Raw genomic sequence first — 17,917 nt, 5'->3', positions numbered from 1 at the left:
CATGTGTCTCAGGAAGAAAAACTGAATCATGTTGAGAATTAAGTTATGCAACTGAAGAATTTGACTCATGACCAGTCTTATTAAACAGAAACTTGCTAAGATTGAGGGTCATATTCTGAGTTCAACAGGTTTCATGATGAGTGCTCAAATGTAGCCTTCCAGTTATTCCACTAATTCTGCCTTTTTTCTTTATATATATATATATCATGTAGCTGCTTTAATGTTAATGTTAAGACCCATACAACTAGAACATAAATAATGTATTTTTTGTGGATTTCATTATAGACTATTTCTACTTTCAGTGAATGTGCTGTTATTTTGGGCTAGCCTTTTCATTTCTCTGGATATGTCTGTTTTTCACATCCTGTCTAGGGCATCTGCAGGAGTTTGTATGCTGATTGAAATGTCATTTTTCTAATGTTTAAGTCATTGTCCTTGTATTTAAATTGATTGCTACATTGTAATATGTTGCATGTGATGTAAAATAGGCACACAGAAAAAACCAACAGGCAACTGAAGCCACTTTTTGCATGATTACATCTCGGAGAAAAAAAAGAGTCTATTTTCTCAAACAGAATAGTTACTCACAGCCTCTTGTTGCTTTCTTTAATTGCCAAGGCTAGCACACGGCAAGGCTGGATGCCCCACTTGCACATGCATGTAGTATTTGGCATAATGATGGAGAGTTGGTTTCGACTGACTGTGTATTGACTTGCCTTGCAATCTTTAACTGTGAGTGTGACTAAACCACAAATACAAATAGTTGGAAGAAATGTTGCCGTCCTGTGCTAAGAGAAACCTCAGAACACCGTTTCCTTCTAGTTTGTTTGTTTTTTTTCTTTTAAAATTTCATGTGCTCAAAATGCCTGTTTTATATTATATACATGTAACAATCACCCATGACATTATGACCGCCTGGGGCCTTTACAGGGCCACGAGCACCGATGGTGGCTGGTTTCTTTCTTCTGGTCAGTCTTTCCTTCATTGGATCACTTTTGATAGGAAACCCCACAAGAACTGCAATTTTGGAGATGTTGTGGCCGAGACGTGGGCGACAACAATCCGCAGAGTTGTCCATTATTTCACTTCTAACAAATAACTTTGAGACTAAAATATGCGCTTGCTGTTTAATATACCTCACTTATCCACACATGCCATTTTAAAGCTATAAATCATTGTTATTCACTCTTCCTACTAATGCTCGGGCTGCTGAATGTTTCATTAGATTTTTTTTTTTGTTTATGTGTGTATGTGTTTTTTTTGTGGATGGATGGATAATAGAAAAGCACACAATGTTCAAAAGCATCTTTCCTTCTTTTTTTACAAGCATCTTAAATCAGTGCCACGTTTCCACTTTGTTTCTTGTTCTTAGACTTTATGTTGTTTGCGGTGTGCGACTCTCAAGGCAAGTTCAGCAAAGGCAGATCCTGGTCCATGGCCAAAACAACACTTTGCTGAGCATGGCGAACTTTATTCGTGCACAGACAGGAAATAATGGGATGGGGCAGAGGTGGAAATGCTTCATCCTTTGACGGTGTCCTTGGTTGTCACAGCCTGCCCAAATTATGTGCCTAATAATCCACATTTTTCCAAATTACCCCCTTTGTCTTCTCACTAAAGAGTGTTTCATGTCCAATTAGAGACCATTCAAACAAAAAAGAAAAAAGAAAAAGTCATCTTACATCACAGTTTCATACCTCTGTCTTTCTCTGCAGGCCGAGGAGTAAAGGTGGAGATGATTCTGAAGGATGATGAGACCCTGACGTCATTTCTACTGAGAGACATTCCTTTGACAGAGTCTGTGGTGTATCATCTAGTTAATGCCCAAATCAGGCCTGAGCAGGTACGCAGGCACATGCATAAACACACAATTAGATACACAAAGCCGAGGGTATACAAAGTGGAATTTCAACAGTTTGATGTGCTGCAAGCTTTGATGTGCTGCAAGCGTTTAGCTTTTAGCTTTTAGCAACTTATCAGTAGAACAATACGAATGCCACCAATTGAAGTCTGTTAAAGTATTGCATATACAATAAAACAGGAATTGAAGTTGAATATATAATATATGTTGAAGTTCATGAATATATATAGGGACATTTTTAGGTAAAAAAACAAAAGCTTCTGATCTGATGTCAGGGAGTCATGACCTCACCATATGAACTTTTTCATACCCCTCCGATGTTGCTCTAATTTGCGTGCATCTACTTTTCCCTTTATTTCAGTTTGCTTTTGGGGTCCCAGAGTTGCATTTGAAGGACATTGCCTGCAGTTTAGATCTACTGGAACGTTTCCTGGTTTTCCCCAGTCGCCGAGGACTCTATGCTGTTCGCAACGCCATGTGCATCCTCACCCCACAGCGGCTGCAGATCATAGAAGACAGATTCTATGCCAACGTGGATTTTTTCAAAGTCTTCAGGCTGGTCAGTGTCAGTTTCACTCGAATACTTGAATAGCAATCACATTTAAAAAAAAATTCTATTTCACAATGATACTTTGCAATCAAATCTATTTCTGCCATTGTTACACTGAAAACACTTTGTTCACATACACAACCTCGCTTTGTCTTTGCATCATGCCTCACAATATGGTAACATTATCAAGTTAATTAAAGAAAGAAAGGGCAGTATGGGGCTGAATTTGAATATACCGCAATTAATATTTAGGTCCGAAATTGGTGGAGCCAGAAATTAGGCGAACTTTGGTGTTGATATAGTATTAGATGACATAATGAAATATTAGCAGGATATGCTATTAAATTATCCAGCAGTGTCCTCAAATGTCAGCCTGTAGCCAGAGTGTGACTAATTAATGCAAATAGCCTGATTAAGGTGACCTTTGTAAAAATCAAGACGCCACACTTTATTTATTTATTTATTTTTGATTTGTGGTTGGTAAAGTTTGCACGAGTACTCGTACTGTGGGTGCTCTCAGCAGAAAAGCTTCACAAATGGTGAATTTGAAACCTTTTCTGCACTATATGTGCAGAAAAACCCTCAAAACACTTCTTTTGAAGTCAACTAACCACTGGAAAAATATCCCGGGGCACTTGGGAGCGAGTGTGCATATACTGTATATTTACACAACGCATTAATGGAACAAGTCAAAGCACGACTTGGGCTCGGACCATGCGACCGCACCGAGACCTCTCAAATTACTGGTCTGCATTCTACCCAGGTCAATAATTATGATTGAATCACTACCGACCATGACAGTGGCTGAGGTGACAGATGACTAAAGCTAATGCATGACACTTCAGCGACTTCTCTTTAAAGCCTTGAAATCAATGGGGAGACTTCCGAAATTGAATATCATTGTTTTGTTGGTAATAGTTCAAAGTCATAAACCCTCTATTTATTTTCCCCCATTGTGGTGTTTGGAACATTCAATTTTTACTTCCTTCAACATCTTGTTCTGTGGACACACTGAAAGTCCCCAGATACGTTATTATCTGTTCGCTGGTTGCCGGAGGCTTTCAACTGAATGTAGTAATACTAGATTGTACACGATTGTGCCTGAGCTCCTGGTTGTAGCTCTGACTTAACGACAACAGTTCGTACGTCACATACCGATCAAAAAGTAACAAGTTTCTACAAGCCTATTGTCTGAAGCATGAAACATTTTCAACGTCTGGAGACGTGATAGGTAAACAGCAGCTGTTAGTGTTTTTATAAAGGCTGTGACTCATGGGGTGGGACAAATATTTCTCAGGGGAAATGAAGCGCTGAGTAAACAAAGCCCCATTATTCAGTTAAAAAAAAAAAAAAAGAAGACTCTCAAGATGCCACTTTGTGTGCAAGACAAATGCACTTAAGAGCTTATTTATTTTTTACATTTTACTGCCTTCTCTTACAGTCAACTGGGCTCCACGACCCTAAGCTGGACAAAGTAGAGCATAAAGATAAATGGATAGATAACTGTGTAGTGCTGTTTACTGAAAATGTGTACTTATAATAATTAATAGAATTACTTTGACAGGTACTAAACCAGAAAATAACTAGCTACTTGTAATAGTAAGTTGTGCGACACTTCTAAATGTCTCTCCCCAATCAGAAGTGCTGACAGTGTGTGGATAGTTGTATTGCTATGTGTCACACTTAAGCTGAACTGTCAGCAGTGTGTGGGTCAGTCTGACGACACTCATTAAGTTCAGCTGCAGTTACATAAGTTAGTTGGAACACAAATGGTGAAGCACACGCTGCATTTTGGTCTGTTTGGTAAGTCTGCCAACATTCACTGCATTTTCTCAAATAATGCAGATTGCAGAACACCTTGAAAGAAAAGAGACCTACGAACTTGAAATTGTTCTGCTGATGTGCTTCCAACAAACAGGCGGATCCGTAAGCGTGAGCCGAGCAGACAGACAGACTTGGCCTCTTTCTGTAATTAGCTTAGTGTAGACACACTGCTCCCCTTAGTAATCAGCTCGCTCTGAGGGTAAACATGAGCCACGACAAGACAGACGACTGCACTTTACCTCATCTTCAACCAGGTGGAATCACATGGCGTCAGGCCAAGCGAGCTTAGTTGTATGTCCCTGTCTGCACTGTGGCTTCAACACGGTCCGATGCTTTTCAGTGTCATTGGCTGTGTTGATTTTATTCTTCCTTCTAACCTGATTGCTTTCATTAATTTATTTTTTGCTTTGAATTATCCCAATAGGTGTTCTCCAAGTAGTATACCTACAAAAACATGACTTACGTAACAGGTGGCTATAAATTACCTGTAGGTGTGAATGTGAGTGAAGGCTTTTGTTGTCCTTCCCGTTTGCTTTGTGATAAACTGGAAAGCTCTGTTCTGCACTTTGCATCACAAATACTGACTACAGTGGTGTTAAAAAAAGGACAGATTGATGGATGCTGTCAAATGTTGCTGTCATCCATCTATCAATTCGTGCATCTCTTTATGTTCAAGATCGCTTTTTCAAACTTAGGGTGACAGTGATTTGGAGCTGATTCAGTTGCATGTGGGTGAACACCCAGGACAGGTCACCAGGGCAAACACCCACACTCACATTTATACTTACAGGTGAAGTCACCAATTAACCTTAAACACATGTGGTTGGACTGTGTGATGAGCCTAAATTGAAACTGTTCAACTCCAGACATGAATTTTTACTTAAATCATCCCCCTTCTCTTTCACCCACATGCATTGAGATAGGAAGACATGTCAAACAGGAAGGATGTTTCCGTTGGCAGTTCAGTGTCTTGGCTTCAGGCTGCTTCCTGAACCTTTCGCCTATTGTGTTGTGAGCTTTCTGGAAAATTTCTCGGAAAACCAGCACATCTTCGATAGGAAAAAGTGCTGACAAAAAGACAAAGAGAAAGTTAAAAACAAAGCAAAAAAATCTTGAATGTCTACAGCTTTACAGAGCTCCCTGCCTTTACATAAATCAGCACCTCTGTGGAGAAGACATTGGATTTATGGATATGTGGTGTTAAATTTGGAAAACTGGTAATTCCATGTCGACAGTTGAAAGATTAAATGGTACTAACTGTTTGTTTCCCGTTAGCTTCCTCGTGTTCTGGACAATCACTCTGAGGGCATTGACATCCACTTCTGGGTACGGATTGTCTCTGCTGTCTCGGACCAACTGCAAGAGGTGAGTCAGAGCCGTGCAGCCCCCAGTAGCTACATTCAAAAGTTCACCACTTGCTATTTTTAGCTGTCAGGAAACAGTTGCTTCCTCTCGCCTGGCTTTTTACGCAAACACAGACGGCAGGGGGATAACATTTAGTGCGTACTAGGAAGCCTAAATTCAGAACAGGCCAATTCATCCTCAAAAAACAGATATATCACAAAATGTGGAACCGTCCCTGTGGAAAAAGAAAATCTGAGGCTGCAGAAACAGGTGAATCCTCCTGCCATGGAAAAGGTTAAATGGCACTGATGATTAATTGGTGTGTTCCTGTGTCTTTTTACATGGGCATGCTTTCAGTTTAAGTTTCAAGCAGTGGCTCAGCATTGGTTTAAATTTGATTTAAACCTGAAATTACCTCAAGGACTAAAGATGTGCTCCCGCCCTGTAAACACTCTTAATGTGAGTGTGTGGAAAGGCTGTAATGTTTGTTGTGGATGTTTCTATGGAACATTCATTGTTGCCGTCAGTCAGACATCCTGCTGCCGAGACTTGTGTCTCTATCAGGGGTATTGGACTAGGAAATTAAAACACACACATGCACACATGGATTTTTGATACCACTTTCTGAAATATTCCAGTGTTCTCCAGTGCACTTCCATTCCAACTCACTTCCCCTTCAAAATCTCTTCATTGTGTCAGTATAATAATGGCTATCTTCCCTCTTCTCTCCCCAGTTTTTCCAGAGGAGTAGCTCCAGGGAGTTTTTCCAGGTGATAACTCCTCTCTTCCAGAACGATCTGTCCTTCAGGCAGGTGATGGCCGCTGCATCCAGCCTGGTGTGCGGCTACACTGAGGGCGCTTTCTCTCGAGTCACCTCCTTCAACTGGTACGAGGATAATAACTATAAAGCCTTCCTGGGTATTGCCAGTGCCTGGACACAGGGCCCCTACACATATGACAACAGCACCAGTGAGTGGACCGTTCACATCCTCAGTATCACATCTATTTATTTACTTAACTGAACTTAATAGCAGCCACCGACAAACACAAAACTGTCTTGGACTCATTCAATCAAGTATAATCAGATTGTGTTTGAGTGTATTTGGGATTTAGTTGCACATAAGATTACATTTTATGACTAATTCTTGCAGAAATGACAACAGCTTTACATAATTTCTCTTCTAAGTACATCATTACTCTTGGAATTGAAACATTGTCTTTTTTTAACTAAATACATTTTGGTTTATGGTGAATAGTTTTTGATTCATATTTTTACTGAAATAAATTGTTCCAATAATTGAAAAGTTGACATACTGTCTAATTTCTTCAGTAAATAACCTGAAACTGTGGCACAATAAAGTATGAATTATGAATGGACTAAACTTATGTAATTTTTTGTTTGTGGATGTTTTCTTTTTTTTTTTAAACCTGGCTATTATGTTGTTGTTTAGTCTTTTTGCTTTTACCTTTATCTGGCCAGTTTAGTATGCAGCATTAAATTTGGAATAGCATTAAAACATATTATTCATGGTTATTTTGGATGAAGTTTCACAGTATTGCAGCCAGTCTTGATGTTTTCCTTACATATATATTTGACATTATCCCTCCCTGCAGCTCCATTCTGCAATGACTTGATGAAAGAGCTGGAGTCCAATCCCACCACTAGGATTGTGTGGAACTCAGTCAAACCAATGCTAATGGGACAAATCCTGTATGCTCCTGACTCGCCCGCAGTCAGGCAGATCATACGAAATGTAAGTAACCTTGAATTTACTAGTTACATATCAAACTTATTCTGCGGATCCAGCAACAGCACTTTATGACACTATAGAAATAACATGCCTCACAATAAACAACATTAATGATGTATTAATTGTGCATTTTGGGATTATGTTGAATTAATCCTAATAAGCAGCAATAGCGACAATATCTAAGAATGAAATCAAATAAATATGATATCGCAGACTACCTCCTGTAGCTGCTTTCAGTTACTAGATGACATCCATGTCTTTGTTTCTTTGAAGTGGCCGAGTGCAGAGCAGTGAACAAAGCTTTTTCCCTCAAAAAGGGATCAGCTTTCCTCATGTCATGTCCAGCCCTTTGTATCTAGATGTAGATACGTGTTGGTCAAAGCCCTTGAGGGGGGCAGCAGTCATGGATGGCTTGGTTGCAATGGAGGAACACAAGCTGATCGGCTGTGGTGACTACTACACAGTCTAGTGGCGCCATGGCTTTTTCAGTGTTATGTAAGCACCGGAGTCTGTCCTTAAAGACGTGTGATCACGCACACACACACACACACACACACACACACACACACACACACACACACACACACACACACACACACACACACACACACACACACACACACACACACACACACACACACACACACACACACACACACACACACACACACACTTGTGTTTCCTTTTTCCTGACCTCTAATGACCTCTTTGTTTTCGTCTTTCCCCAGATTGGGATCTTAATTGCACTTAGAAAGTAATGACCAAGGGGTTAATCCATTACTTTACAAGACCAAAAACATAGTTTCTATAGGCTCTTTGTTGTCTTGCTCTCAACTCATGTCACGCATCGGTGTGTCTTCTGAGGAACTCAAAGCAAAGATGTGTGTTTTCATGCTTTATTTTTCTCCTCCGTCATAAAGATGAACTTTGTCGGTCAAATCTGTTTCGTGTCTTTAAAAGGCTTTTACTCTGTTAGCCCACAAACACTGTAGAGACTAAGAATCAATTTATTCTTTAGTGCAATGAGGCCTAGTAATTTGCGTAAAGGATTTAAAACCAGAGCACTTTACTGAGCAATAATAAAGGATAATGCTATGGCTCCACTTCAAATACTTTTTAAGCTATTGCCCCATCTTAATAAGCTTTGTGCAACCTCTTTGAATGAAATGTATCTGTTTAGTATTTTCACAATCAGGTATTTACCATCAGCCTCATATCAGTTTGCACCAACACGTTGACAGAAGCTTTATGCATGTAAACATATAGAAAGCCAGACACCTAAACATGACGTTTTACCGTAATGAAAGAATGCTTTCACTGTTCTGTTTGACAGAACTGCCTCGAAGACCCCCTCTCTTTTTCCTCTCCTCTCCCTCTGCCTCAAACTGCCCCACGGTATGAGGAAGCGCTCACTTGTGGGAATGTGACTGGGATTCACTGGGTAGGCTGAATGCATTCAGCCAGTTGTCACCAACGGCCTCCATTGTCACCCCAGCGCCATTGTCCTCATTGTCACCCAAAATCAGACACACACAAGAGGAAGGCGTTTAATTGGGTGTACTCTTGAGTGCTTTCATCCCCCATTGCACATGGCTGAATGCTGAAATAGCCAGCCTTGGGTATGTGCCACACAAGGCACTGTACAGACACACACACACACACACACACGCACACACACACACGCACACACACGCAGCATTTTAAGGACAAGTGTGCGGTAAATATTTGACGATTTGGCACTGAGAGCATTTGTTGTACAGTTTCTGACTATCTGTACAGGCGAGCGGGAATTCTTTGTGTGAGAATGTGTCTGTTGTCTTTGCAAAGCCTGTTTTCACAGGGAGTTTAATGTGGGAATGGTATGTAGCAGGAGATTAGGAGCTCAGTGTCAGTATGTGTGCTTGGTTGTCTGAGTGTTGTGTACACAAGTGTTAATTAAATGTTTTCCCAAACATGTCGATGTTCTGTGTAGCCAGTGTACATGCAAAATGTCGCTTCTGCGTGTGTGCATTTTTCATAACGTATTTCCAATGTGGAAGCTCCAGCACACAGATATACAAAGCCAAGTTTATCTGTCCTGTAGGCAAACACCACGTTTGAAGAGCTGGAGAGGCTGAGGACGATGGGGAAGGCCTGGGAGGAAGTTTCTCCTCAGATCTGGGCTTTTTTCCAAGATGGAGTCCAAGTCAAGATGATCCGGGTAGGACAACAATGTAATGTGACAGAATGAATCAACAATGGATGTTTTTTTTTTTCACATGACAATAGGTGACAAAAAATGTGAGTCCACAAAATAGAAACACAGGATCGCTGAACTGATTTTAACTTCTGTTAAACATGGCATCCACACTGTTCGTGAGACCTGAGATGTACAGTCTGAGATAAATGATCTACCTTGTTTGTTGCCATTCTGCTGACACTCAATGCCCAACAATTGTCCTCGTGAGCGACGTGATTAATGATGTTGTTGTTATTTCATCCTGATCTTTATCCTTGCTAATTTTGCTGAAGACTTTGGAATTTCCTGCGAGAATGTCAAATCTTATCTTACCTAAATATGCCATCTCTTTCCCTTTTTCATTCATCCCTCTCTTTGTCAGACTGTACACCCTTTATGCGTATCACTTCATTTTATACTTCAGTGAAAAAACACTGGTTATTGTCCTTTCTCTCCTCGTCATGTTACAGTCAGCCTTTATTTTTCTGTTTTCTTTTTTGTTTCATAAGTTGCTCATGTTTACTGTCTTCATTAATTGTCCAACACCGTCATTTTGTTTTGTAAGGTATTTTCTCTTATCACACTTACGTGATCGCTGTCTTCCTAATCGTATCTCAGTAGTGCCTGCTTTAGGGGGGGAAAAAATAAGGAGACACGGTCCTTCTGGAAAAATACTGAGCAAATAAACGTCATTATCCTGCTTCCTTTTGTTTCAGGACACCATCCGCAATCCGTCCGTGATGGATTTCATTGACAAGAATCTGGATAAGGCACCGTTCTCCTCCAAACACATCCTCAACTTCCTGCACAACGGCCCACCGGAGAATCGTGCAGCTGCAATGCCTAACTTTGACTGGCGAGACATCTTCAATCTCACTGACCGGGTCATTCGAATGCTCAACCAGTATGGGGAGGTGAGTGGGCATAACTGAGTGAAGTGTGCTTGCTGGACATGTCATTCCATATCCAGCCTTTTAAAAAAGCACAGGCTCGATTTTGATGAATGTGTATCGGCATGTAGAATTGTCCTCACGAGTCCAAAGGGGTCCACATTTGCAGATGAATATAGGAAAGTGGACTGTTTTGCCATTTTGTTTCACCTGAAATGTGAAGTTCTTGAACGGGCCTATTCACAAACTAATCCAATTAAGCACAGGTCCTGTCACTGGATGGTTTCAATACCCCAGTTACCTAACCGTACTGAACACAGTACCACTCTTGACGGGATGCGTGCATTTAGATGAGTTGTTTTCACACTCAGTAGTCTGTCACTGGGTCCCGAGACAAATAGAAATCCACCCAGATGGGCAAGAGCCAGCGCTACAAATTCACTGTTTAGTCTCTTTTGTTTACTGCTGATTGAGTGGAGAATTTTAAAGAGAGAGGAAAAAAAAACACATCACATACCATCTCTTTTGAGAGCCCTCCACATTTGAGTGGCCCATTGCTTTTGAACCCAAGTTAAAATTTCTCCTTTCGTTGCAGAGGCTAATTAGGATGAGAGGCCTATCGCACTGGGGGGTGACACGGGGGGTGCCTTGGGGCATGCCATGCTGGATGGTCGGTGCTCTTTGTTTTTGTCTGAGTTGAAGCTTACAGCACTTGAATGTGACAGGGAGAGTGGGAACGATTGAAGCCGATTAGATACAGCTGTCACTCCATCCACCATCCTTTATAGAGAGGCAACAATGACCGTGGGCTTGATGGCTGACTGGCTCTCGTTGGTGGCATGCATGCATATCACACCACCCAGAGGGACTCGCAGTGTTTGTGGACGAATGCTTCATAAATGGGGGGGGATGCTCTTTTAGGGCAGAATCAATTGCAGGGCATGTTTAACTTGTATTGTGTCTCTAAATGCATACATGCATGTATTTTGGTTACATATGTGTGTTTGCATGGCTAATTGTGTGTATGTCTGTTTGGGGAAGGTATTCATTGGATAGGGGGAGGGGGTTCAGCCGTTTTGGACTGATTTCTTTTGGATCCAGCAGATCCTTATTTGCATCAACCTGGAGTGAATGGCTGTATCAGACATGCTTTTTAAGGAGAGGAGAAGCACTGTCTCTACAAACACGTGAGAGTCCCTGTGACTCTGGCCAAAATTTACTTTTCACCTTTTAATCCATGCTGGTAGCCTGGCTCAAGGCATGGCCACGTTGGTCAGTTCAACTCTCTATTCTTATCCACACTGGTATTTCTATTTAACTGTTTTGTCTGAATTTTTGACAATAAAAGATTGAAATCCAAGGTGACTTTAGTTGTAACCTAAGGTTTTCTTGTATTGGGAGAAGAACATAATTTTCACTATCTTATGAAATACTTACACTTTGATGTACCAGCACAGCCTTTTATGAAATGGATTATGTTTTCCAGATTCACATTAAGATGATTTGCAATCACTTGCTCATCCTCTATGTTTCATCTGATGCCATAACAAACTTGCTACTCAACTGTATTCAGTACAGGTTTATAAACAATAAAATGAAAAGAATGAGAGCTGGGTACTGTGGTTTGCGCTCTCTCATCTCATAGTGATGAGGTTGTGGGTTCAAGTGAAGGCCTTCGCTTTCTGTGTGGAGTTTACATGTTTCCCCCCATATATGCTTGAGGTGTTCTCCAGCTACTTTGGTTTCCCTCCACAATCCCAAAACATTCATACGAGGTGAATTGACCAAAGGTGTGATTCTCTCTGTGCCAGTCCTATGATGGTCTGGTAGCGTGATCAGTATGAACCCTGTGTTCAAATCATTTTAGTTGCATGTTTCACATGTGGTTCAGTTTGATCTCAACTGGTTGTAAAAGAAAGCATAGCCAATAAAGAGATTCCAAAATACACATAAATTCTGAAAATTCTCTCCGTTACTGCACTTAAAAAAAGTATTTGATGAACGCTCAGTTTTGTTTAATATATAAGTCCAGAATCAATAAATAAGAAAAACCACATAATCTTTCAGCTTCAAGCATGCATGTATGTGGAAACTCAACGTCAGCGCTATTAAGATACTAATGAGGAATCTAGTTTTCTCTTCAGCTTGGAGCATGGTTATCATCTGTTCGGTTTTGTCTTTCGGTGTTGTATTGAGACCTACAACGGGTTTAATCAAGCTGTGCAAACTTGAGGTCATATGCAAGCACATATGGAAGCTGATCGCCTGCCTGGCTGCAGTGAGGATTTCATCTGATAGATAAAAAAAAGCAAACAAACAAAAAAACAAAAAAAACAGGCAAGATAAATTTGATATGTCTTGCCTTAATGAATATGCCTTGTTGGGCAGGTCCACGGATCTATCAATCATTTTAACACATGTGATGTGATTAAAACCACAAACAATTGTTTTCATGTCCTTTTTATATTGGACTTGTTTTAAAGGAAGGGCCACCCTTTAGCAGAGAAAGCTGCTGTTATTGTGCTGGGAAGGATTTCCTCATCTGGCCCCCCCACCAGTTTTATTTGGAAGGGTGTTATTATTGGATATTTTCTCTTTTTTTTGGTCCAGCAGTTGCTTTAGCTGTTTTTACACAGCATGTGAAAGATCAACACTCATTTTGTGTCCTTCCAAAAAACATCCAACTTCGTGTTATTATATTTCATTTTTGCGTGCTCAACTCTCAGTGCAGTCTTTCCATTTACCTCTTTTTCTTTTTTTTTTTTGTCTGTTAGTGCATGGTCTTGGACAAATTTGTACCCCTCCCTGATGAGGACACCGTCACTTACCGGGCCTTGAACTTGCTTGAAGAGAGCAAGTTCTGGGCTGGCCTGGTCTTTGTGAATATGTATTCTTGGACCAACAAAGTCCCGCCACATGTTCAGTTCAAGATCCGTATGGATATTGATGTGGTGGAGCGCACCAATAAGGTCAAAGACAGGTCAGTGTCAAACATCTCGGCAAATGAATGTGTTCAGTATAAAGATGGATAACATGTGGTGTAACAATATGTGTACTGCTCAGGTATTGGGATCCAGGTCCCAGAGCTGATCCTATGGATGACCTCCGCTACATCTGGGGCGGCTTTGCCTACCTTCAGGATATAATAGAGCACGGGATCATTAGGACTCACACAGGAAAGGAGTGGCCACTGGGTGTATACCTACAACAAATTCCTTATCCATGCTATGTGGATGATCTGTAAGTAAAAACATGAATATTTAGGTTTAGTCATTTTGCCACTGCAGAGTTTATTTTTGGCTTTCTTATTACTAAGGAAGGCCAACCAATCAAAATCTATTTAACTACAAGTTTATCTAAAACATTTTAGAAATCAATTCAATCTCATAATTTCATTCAATCAACCATCATATATTTCAAACTTCATTAGGATTTGTTGTAATTATGACCCTTGAGTTACCAGATGCTTTACTTTAATTTTTTAACCAGAGGCAATAATCATCACAATTAAAGCTCATAAACCTTTGAACCATTTTAGTTTACATGTTATGAGTGTAGCATATAACTTTTCAGTGACATTAAAATTTTCTGATATACACCTGTTGTGTGACTGATATGTTATGTGACTCATATATGTAAGTTTTAGCCACGCTGTCCTCCTCATTCAGCTTTTTAAAATTCTATTTCTCTCCTGTCCAGCTTCATGCTGACGTTAAACCGCTGCTTCCCCATCTTCATGGTGCTGGCCTGGGTCTACTCTGTGTCCATGATAGTAAAGAGTATCGTTCTGGAGCGAGAGCTGCGTTTGAAAGAGACCATGAAAGGCATGGGGGTCACCAACAGCGTCATTTGGTCCACCTGGTTCATCGACAGTTTCATCATGATGGGATTGAGCACTGCTCTCATTAGTGTCATCATCATGGTGAGGAAAAACAAGACGATAGATATTCCTCATCTATATCTCATACTTGGTTCATGATACACATGATACAAGGTTTAATTAGTCATTTTACCTCTATATTTATCTTATGATTCATTCAACATGTTTCTGGTCATGTTCGCACATCTGGATCATAAATGATAAGATGGCACCCAGTTTCACTGTGAATTACGTCGCCTTTTCTCCTTGAAAGAATTAATTGATAACTGGCTGAGTACATAGCTGTGAATTATTAATGAAAGGCTGTGAATACCATGACATCATGGGAAACATGTTGATGAACGGCCTTGCAGGAATGAGTTAGTCAATGAACAACTCATGTAACCCGTAAAAGACAAGTTCTGTCATGTTGCTCTGTTGGCTGAAGGGCTGTTGCCACCTCTGGTGGAAGCTTTGTGTAAACTAATATTTAACATGAAAACCTACACCACTGCAGTGTTCACTAATGGCTGCAAAGTCAAAGTATGTAACTATAAAAGAGTATCCATAACACTTAATTCAGTATCTATATGAAGAAGACTTGTTTATATTGTGAGACACATGAAAGTATTTCATTGTGTGTTTTTCTTCTGCCTTTAGGAAGGAAGAGTGCTGAACTACAGCAACCCCCTCATCCTTTTTCTTTTTTTGCTCACCTTCACCACGGCCACAATCATGCAGTGCTTCCTCTTCAGTGTCTTCTTCAACCAGGCGAACCTGGCAGCGGCCTGCTGTGGCATCGTTTACTTCACTCTGTACCTTCCGCACATCTTCTGCTTCGCCTGGCAGGACCACATCACCAAAGACATGAAGATACTGGTGGTGGGTGGCACCAGCTGAAAATTCATAAAAACAAGTGGAAGGAGAAAACTATTTGTTAACATACGTTTTCAGAAGCGAAATTGTTGCTATGTAATTGAGACTAAAATTAGACAAAACCACAAGTATGGTGAGAAACACACAATTAAATGTGACTGAACGCAATGGAAGGACTTTGCTTCATTCTATAATTTTCCTCTCATTCAGAGTCTGTTGTCCCAAGTGGCTTTTGGATTTGGTACCGAGTATCTGTCTCGGTATGAGGAGCAGGGTATGGGTCTGCAGTGGGACAACATCCAGACCAGCCCTCTGGAGGGAGACGAGTTCTCCTTCCTCACGTCCATCTGCATGATGTGGCTGGACACTGTGCTATATGCAGTTCTGGCTTGGTATCTGGACAATGTGTTCCCTGGTAAGGGTTTATGCATAACATTTACAATAGAAAAACAAAAACCAACACTATTATTTATAGAATGTATTTTGTTATCATTATCTCTTATCACAGGACAATATGGGATAGGCCGTCCTTTTTACTTCCCCTTCCTGCCACGTTATTGGCTCAACACCGTGGCTCCAGCTTCAGGTACTCTGTTCTTTAAACTTACTTTAGAATAAGTGTACAACATACGAGGATAGATACATTAGGAGTACATATGATGACTATTTTTGACTTGACTTAAAGAATTTTGCCTAATGTTTCACAGGTAAACTGGAGTTAGATAAAAAAGGCTTTGACAACCTGGCGAACAAAGAGCAAGGAGAGCCGCAGAAAAAGGAACAGGAGGAAAACGAAGATGAGCTGAAAACAAAGAGTATCGATAACGTACCCTCATGTGAACATGCTCAGTCTGAGAATCCAGGGCAAGAGAGCCAGGAGAAAGATGGTAAAATTGACATACATTGCTTTTGCTGCAGAGCATTTCAGTCCTGTGAATTAAAATGTTTTAGGAGCAGTTTAAGCAGAATTATTTACTTCTGTAATGTTTGTCTTTGTGTGTACAGAGCAGACCTTCTTCGAGGCCGAGCCAGCGGATCTCATAAAAGGTGTTTGTGTTGAGAACCTGGTCAAGGTGTTCAGCGGTAGCCGCACACCAGCTGTGGATGGCCTCAGCATCAACTTCTACGAAAGCCAGATTACAGCCCTGCTCGGCCAAAACGGGGCTGGAAAGACCACGACTATGTACGTTAGATAAACCTCCAAATATGACAACATCCCCCCAAAGTGATGTAAAAAAACAAATGACAATGTATCTCTGCTTCTTTCTCTCTTTTCCCTCCTTTCAGGTCAATTTTGACTGGCATGTTCCCTCCCTCCTCTGGGACAGCCACCATTTATGGCAATGACATCTGCACAGACATGGACTCCATCCGTCTGTCTCTGGGAATGTGTCCTCAACACAACATCCTCTTTCAGCAGTAAGTGACACACGCACACACATTTTGTAAAGAATACATTTTTATCGTAACAAAACTACTTGGACTAATTTGCATTGCACTTCAATTAAGTGTCACCAAACGCAGTGATACACAAATAAATATGTTTTTGTATTGCATGTTCAATGAATGCATCTTCTTATTCTTTCTCAGTATGACGGTGGCAGAGCACATCCTCTTCTACTCGCTGCTGAAAGGCCGACCAACAGCAGAAGCCGGTGAAGAGGTGGAGAACATGCTGCAGGATCTGGGTCTCCCTCACAAAAGAGACCAGCTGACCAAGAATCTCTCAGGTCTGCATGCACACACATATTAACGCTCACTTTAATGTGCATATTAAATGACACCTGCAGCGTTGGAAGGTCATGGTGTTTGAATCCAGGGGGTATGCAGAGGAAGTTGTCGGTCGCCCTGGCTTTTGTTGGTGGGGCAAAGGTGGTGATTCTGGATGAGCCCACTTCTGGGGTGGACCCTTATTCCAGACGCTCGATTTGGGATTTACTCCTCAAATACCGTGCAGGTACTACTGACCCATGATTATTTTTTACTTTAACTGCTGTGATTCTAACAGCATTGTATTAATGTGTCTATTAACAACACAAAGAAGTATTACATGACATGCAGGTGCCAAATGATGAACAAATCAAGCAGGTTTAGCTGGTCAGGGTGCAGTTATTTCAATGGGAGTCAAACACATGCAATGCATCGGTTATCTTGCTATTGACAATGATGTACAGCAGTAAAGGTTAAACCAATACTGCAAAAAAAAAAAAAAAGATCTTTTATCTCCACTACGGCCACATAACAGAGGTTAGTTGGTGTTACTTTGAGATATATACATATATGTTTTAATCCATGACATCAAACCAAAATACCTTTGTCCCTCTATCATTGTACGGCAGCGCAAGTGTTTTTGCCCGTTTCTCTCTATTCGTTGCATCTTCATCTTTCTGTCATACAGGCAGAACAGTGGTCATGTCCACCCACCACATGGACGAGGCCGACCTGCTGAGTGACCGCGTTGCCATCATGTCTCAGGGCCGCCTCTACTGCTGTGGGTCCCCCATCTTCCTCAAGAACTGTTTTGGTGCCGGTTTCTACCTGACAGTTGTACGTCGGATGAAACCGGACACTTCAAAGGTGGGGCGGAAAAAAAATGCTTGAATATGTTTATAAATAGCTGGTATTAGTTTGAACTCCCTGCAGCGCAATGTAGAATGAAATGATAAATATGGATCGATGGATATTACATTTTTGCAGAAATCCAATATGTTGCCGCTGAATATTTCTCTGGAAAGACACACAAT

The 17,917-nt window shown here is 40.9% G+C and overlaps 1 protein-coding gene across 1 annotated transcript in view; it reads left to right on the top strand.

The window, feature by feature from the left end:
* Nucleotides 1–17,917, top strand: part of abca4a (ATP-binding cassette, sub-family A (ABC1), member 4a) — a gene marked incomplete at its 5' end in the record, with an annotated part of 30,237 nt that overhangs the window by 2,287 nt on the left and 10,033 nt on the right. Inside the window, 19 exons of the mRNA XM_080514845.1 lie at nucleotides 1,716–1,843; nucleotides 2,223–2,420; nucleotides 5,511–5,600; nucleotides 6,314–6,548; nucleotides 7,194–7,333; nucleotides 9,414–9,530; nucleotides 10,265–10,462; nucleotides 13,213–13,418; nucleotides 13,502–13,678; nucleotides 14,138–14,360; nucleotides 14,958–15,179; nucleotides 15,384–15,588; nucleotides 15,682–15,759; nucleotides 15,881–16,060; nucleotides 16,179–16,356; nucleotides 16,461–16,592; nucleotides 16,764–16,903; nucleotides 16,993–17,130; nucleotides 17,572–17,750. Of these exons, the coding sequence (XP_080370971.1) occupies nucleotides 1,716–1,843; nucleotides 2,223–2,420; nucleotides 5,511–5,600; nucleotides 6,314–6,548; nucleotides 7,194–7,333; nucleotides 9,414–9,530; nucleotides 10,265–10,462; nucleotides 13,213–13,418; nucleotides 13,502–13,678; nucleotides 14,138–14,360; nucleotides 14,958–15,179; nucleotides 15,384–15,588; nucleotides 15,682–15,759; nucleotides 15,881–16,060; nucleotides 16,179–16,356; nucleotides 16,461–16,592; nucleotides 16,764–16,903; nucleotides 16,993–17,130; nucleotides 17,572–17,750 (3,164 nt within the window). The remainder of the gene's footprint in view (nucleotides 1–1,715; nucleotides 1,844–2,222; nucleotides 2,421–5,510; nucleotides 5,601–6,313; nucleotides 6,549–7,193; nucleotides 7,334–9,413; nucleotides 9,531–10,264; nucleotides 10,463–13,212; nucleotides 13,419–13,501; nucleotides 13,679–14,137; nucleotides 14,361–14,957; nucleotides 15,180–15,383; nucleotides 15,589–15,681; nucleotides 15,760–15,880; nucleotides 16,061–16,178; nucleotides 16,357–16,460; nucleotides 16,593–16,763; nucleotides 16,904–16,992; nucleotides 17,131–17,571; nucleotides 17,751–17,917) is intronic.

Source organism: Blennius ocellaris, assembly GCF_963422515.1.
Source record: "Blennius ocellaris genome assembly, chromosome: 19".
In the NCBI taxonomy this organism is placed as follows: Eukaryota; Metazoa; Chordata; class Actinopteri; order Blenniiformes; family Blenniidae; genus Blennius; species Blennius ocellaris.
Note: the sequence above shows the minus strand (reverse complement) of the source record. Positions and strands in the feature narration are given on the sequence as shown.